This window comes from Portunus trituberculatus, chromosome 8, assembly GCF_017591435.1.
Source record: "Portunus trituberculatus isolate SZX2019 chromosome 8, ASM1759143v1, whole genome shotgun sequence".
Taxonomy (NCBI): Eukaryota; Metazoa; Arthropoda; class Malacostraca; order Decapoda; family Portunidae; genus Portunus; species Portunus trituberculatus.
Window position 1 is genome coordinate 5,595,001 of NC_059262.1, and position 5,000 is coordinate 5,600,000.

A 5,000-nucleotide genomic window follows, 5' to 3' on the forward strand; every position below is an offset into this window, starting at 1 on the left:
CGCACACACACACACACACACACACACACACACACACACACACACACACACACACACACACACACACACACACACACACACGAGACAGCTTAATATAGCTTAATATACTGGAAGACATTGGAATGATCTGTCAATTTGGAGAGAGGCAAAGCATTCTACTTAACACAGCATCATTGAAGATCAGCCCAGTGTGAGTTAGTTCTATTAGACGTCACTATTATTGATCTTACATAAGGGGCAAACTCAACTAAAGACCCAAGAGTTGTTCCTTATAGACACTGATGCTGCTGGTGAAGAGACAAGAAATAGAGGAAATGGGATGTTAAGGTTTGTCTCCCTTGTGTGAGTGTAGCAGGGAACAGACCAGTGCAGGCAATGACAGGCAGGGTAGTGGCATAAGGATATTAAGCTGCTCTCTGCCTCCTAGTGATGGTGTGGTTGTGTAATACTATGGCTGTACTATGAGCACTTCCATGCCTCACCTTCACTGTTTTCAAAGGGGTCTAGTTGAAGTGACACGGGTTCTTAAGGGTGTTTCTGTAATTCTGCTGACACCTTCACTGTTTTCCAAGGGCTCTAGTTGAAGTGACACCTGTTCTTGAGGGTGTTTTGTAATTCTAATGTCATATCAACAAGTTATCTGCGTTATCAACATGAAAAAATACTTAAAGAACTCGTCTGTGCAGTCTTTGAAAATGGTTGCAGTGAGGGAGGGAAGCGTTTCTGAGTATGGGGTATGTCGTTCACTGTGGCAGCGGGAACAACCAGTTAGGGAGATTATTGTTGTGACTACACTGCTCCTCTTATCTAGAAAGTGTTGTTTTCTCTGATCTTAAGCTAAATTTTTTTTTTCTTTTCTTTTTTCTCAAAGCCAGCATAGTTTTTTATTTATTTATTTCTTCTAAGTATGCGGTAAGAAGAAAAAGAAAAAGAAGAGGAGGCTGAGTGTTGTAGCAGCAGGAAATACAGAATGCATAGGTTTGGATACAGTACGTGCCATCACTAGACCTGGGTGTGTATCCGTGGTTTGGTGTATGAAGCAGCACCACTCACACATGAAGTCATTTTAAGTATGGAGTAAGAAGAAAAAGAGGAGAAGTCTTGTAGCTGCAAGAAACACTGGATGGGTAGTTTTGGAGACACTGCACACACACACTGGACCTGGGAGTGTAGCCGTGGTCTTGTGTATGTAGCAGAACCACACACACACACACACACACACACACACACACACACACACACACACACACACACACACATGCTTGAGGGAGTTGTAATATTTATGTACATATGTATTATAGATTGAAATGGTGCACATACTGTACTGTTGTTGTTATCTATCATTATTATTATTATTATCATTATTATTATTATTGTTATTATTATTCTACAGCTTTTTGTTAGCTGCAAATATATCACCTAGTGTTCCCGTGTGTGTTGCATTGCCGAATCTTAACAGACACACTTGTAGCAGCGCAGCGAAGCCAAACATTTCAGTGATTGTCTCATTACCAAACAGCCTGCAGTGGAATTTAATTAAGGTGTTTTTTGAGGCTCCAGTGACAGCTTACCAGGCTCTACTTGAAGTTATTGTGTTTTCAGAGGTGTTTTCAAGATCTAGTGACAGTTTACCAGGGTTTATTTGATGTGTTTTCAAGGGTGTTTTCAAGGATCCATTGGAAATTTTTTGAGTTTACAATGGTATTTTGAAGCTCTAGTGATAGTTTAACAGGCTTTATTAGAAGGTATTGGAGGTTTTAGGGGTGTTTTCAAGGGTCGATTGGAAATTATTGGAGTTTTCAAGGGTTTTTAAAGGTCTGATGATAGTTTAACTGGCTCTGCTAGAGATTTTGGGTGTTTTCTGGGTGTTCCCAAGAGTCCAGTGGAAATTATTGGGGTTTTCAAGGGTGTTTTCAAGCTCCAATGACAGCTTAACATGCTTTATTTGAAGTTATTGGGAGTTTTTAGGGATGTTTTCAAGGGTCCAGTGACAGTTCATTAGTTTAACAGTGTCTCTGCACCATCAGTGGGAGGAACACCCTTGTGGACACGACCAGTCATCTCAGTGGCTACAGTAGTGGTGATTTAAGAAGCAAACAATTCAAAATATGGATCCTGGTTCTTGACATGAGATGAAGGGAGTGTTGCATTTGTTTGTGTTGGAGAAATGTGTGTCACTGTGTTCATGTTTCTCAGCATTGCCACTTTGCCTCACTTGCTACATGTGTTGTTTTTTGTTTTATATTAGCGTGTGTGGCAGGAATCATTATTATTATTATTATTATTATTATTATTATTATTATTATTATTATTATTATTATTATTATTACTGGAGATTTTACCGTTTTTGTACAGTGAGATTAATAAAAAACACTTGTTATTGTTGTTGTTATTTTCCTTATTACTGTTATTGTATATTTCACTTCCAACAGGTTCTCTCTCTCTCTCTCTCTCTCTCTCTCTCTCTCTCTCTCTCTCTCTCTCTCTCTCTCTCTCTTAACTCAGTGTCTTTAAAATTGATTAGGTGGGTGAAAGGATGAAGTGTTGATAGCTTTAGTACCTTTTCACAGGGGCAGTTTGGTTGTGCCACTCTGCAGCGCCACTGAGTCACTTTCCATTGTGTGTCAGTGGGCGTTGACACCAGCGTTCATCATGTGCAGCTGAGTGGCAGGGATGGGGAAGAAGTAAGGTAATATTTCAGCTTTTCACTCATTAATTTATTCCTTCATAGAGTTGGTCAGCGCCTTCAGATACACATTCATAGCTGGAGTGGTGGAGGACTCACTGTGCTGCCTTGATCTGGAGGGACAAGCCTGTTTGCTGCCTGCCATCTCTGCCAAGTGTTCATGCTGTGTCTTGTCAACCACTGCTGGAGCTGTTCTGTAAGTGAGCACACACACACACACACACACACACACACACACACACACACACACACACACACACACACAAAGAGTTCATCCTTACTCCTTGCCAAGACCGTATTTTCCCTTCCCAACACCCACTCCAGCCCAGAGACCACAGCAGATACAGAGTCAAACATTCTCATTAATTGGTATTCATAGAGATTACAGAGGGCAAAAATATTTATTGACAATTAAATATTGTTCAAGTGAGTTAACATTGTAATGTTGAAATTATTGTTGTAAAGAGGAAGGAACAGCAATGATGGGTGGCAGTGTGATGTGGTGACGGCAGGTGCTGGTGTGTGGGTGTGTGTGTGTGTGTTGGGTGCTTGTCTCAGCTGGGGGAAGGGTTGTGTGTGTGGAAAATGGCTGACAATGCCTCAGGTTTTGTGTAGAAAATGCAAAGACCAACTTGAAGAACAAGTATGATAAGAATAATGGTGCCGCTGAGCATGGCTGTCGCTGCGCTGCCCACTGCTGGCGTGGCGTCGGACTGTGCAGGACTCTGAGCGGCAGATCCGTCCCTCCACCCACTGGGCCAGCTGCTGGGGCCAGAGGCTGATGGCGTGGCCTTCCCCCTCTCCCCTGTGTGGTGCAAGGGCAGGAGTGTTAGTGCTGGCACTGCTGCCACCACTGCAGCAAGGGTCAGGTGGTGCCACTCCCATTGGTGTAAAGGTCACACTTATCCAGACATTTTAGGGCAAGAAGGAAGGAAAACCTAAATGTACCAAGTTAAAAAGAGAAGAAACAGTGAACAGGACATGGAGCATTCTGTGGCAGCCTACATGGCGGCATTGGGTGAGTGGTGTGGCAGCCTTACGTGGGTGTGTGACGGTAAGGGTGACGGTGGCGGGGTGAGCAGATGGCGCCGAGCAGGAGAGTGTGCCACTGTCCGAGAGGTGCAGGCCGGCCACCACCAGCAGTGAGTCCACCCGGTGCTGGTAGTGGTCACTCATCGTCTCCTTCACCATCACCTGCAGCGGCCAGGATGTCAGGCAGGCAGACAGACAGACAGGCCTCACACTCAGCCATACACACCACTGACATTTACCTCACTCACTCGGAGGCTGATCATTCATGTACAAATACCATACCATAATATGTATACCTGCCTTCCGATTCACACAAATACTGCTTGTATATCTGTAAGGATCTTAATCATGAATACTAGCCTTGCAGATCACCTTGGGCATTCAAAGCCTGGTCAAACATTTCTGCACTTCACCTCCACTATTTCAAAAGGCTTTATCTAAATATGCACAAGTTTTTTAAGGTATTTTTACAGTTCTAGAGGCAGAGTGACAAGATTTCTACATTATTAACTGAAAAAAACACACTTGAAAACTCTGCTAATCATTTCTGTGGCCTTGAAAAATAGTCGTGGTGAGATAACAAAACGTTTCAGAATACAGACCATAGAGAGGCATGGAGTGACCTTAGCAGCACCTCACCTTGGAGCGCAGCCACACGGAGGTGACAGCAAGGTCGTCAATGGTCCAGGAGAGCAGAGGGGGCCTGTAGTGTGTGGCTGGGGGGAGTCTGCCTGTCGCCCGGCACACGAGATGCAGCGTTGACCCGGCTGGCAGCTCCACCCACTTCTCACCAAGTATTTGTATCTTCAAATCTCCAGCCTCACCTCTGCCACCACCTGCCACCAGCACCTCAGGTTAGTTATGCATTGATACAGCTAATAGACGTGAGCCCTCTCTCTCTCTCTCTCTCTCTCTCTCTCTCTCTCTCTCTCTCTCTCTCTCTCTCTCTCTCTCTCACTCTCACTCTCACTCTCTACCTGGGGAAGGGAAGAGCATTCCTGTGTCTGAGACCGGCATATCAAGTATTGACGTCTGTCCTGAAAACAACAGTGGAAAATTGTTAGCCAAGACAGTTCAAGCCAGTCCTTCCTTGTTATCAGTGTGAGCAGTACATGAGTGTTGTAAGGTGCTTCTGACCTTAACAGAGCATTCAAGTGGGCCTTTTTTTTAAATATTTTGTTGCCCTTGGTTGGCCTTCTCTCCTACATTAAAAAAGAAGTGCTGTGTTTTTGACCTTGATACAGTAGAGAATGACCTTTCTGTGTTGTGTTTCTGACCTTAA

The 5,000-nt window shown here is 44.0% G+C and overlaps 1 protein-coding gene across 4 annotated transcripts in view; it reads right to left on the bottom strand.

The window, feature by feature from the left end:
- Positions 1–3,073: 3,073 nt before the first annotated feature.
- The window catches only part of LOC123500361, a 9,645-nt gene continuing 7,718 nt past the window's right edge, over positions 3,074–5,000 (bottom strand). For 3 of the 4 annotated variants that reach the window (XM_045249088.1, XM_045249077.1, XM_045249080.1), the window contains exons 5-8: positions 4,696–4,755; positions 4,358–4,554; positions 3,727–3,880; positions 3,074–3,491 (exon numbers count right to left, since the gene is read on the bottom strand). In XM_045249088.1, the coding sequence (XP_045105023.1) occupies positions 3,241–3,491; positions 3,727–3,880; positions 4,358–4,554; positions 4,696–4,735 (642 nt within the window). In that variant the 5' untranslated portion in view covers positions 4,736–4,755 and the 3' untranslated portion in view covers positions 3,074–3,240. Of the gene's footprint in view, positions 3,492–3,726; positions 3,881–4,357; positions 4,555–4,695; positions 4,756–5,000 lie in introns of those variants that run through there. The other variant, XR_006673302.1, reaches the window with a different exon arrangement.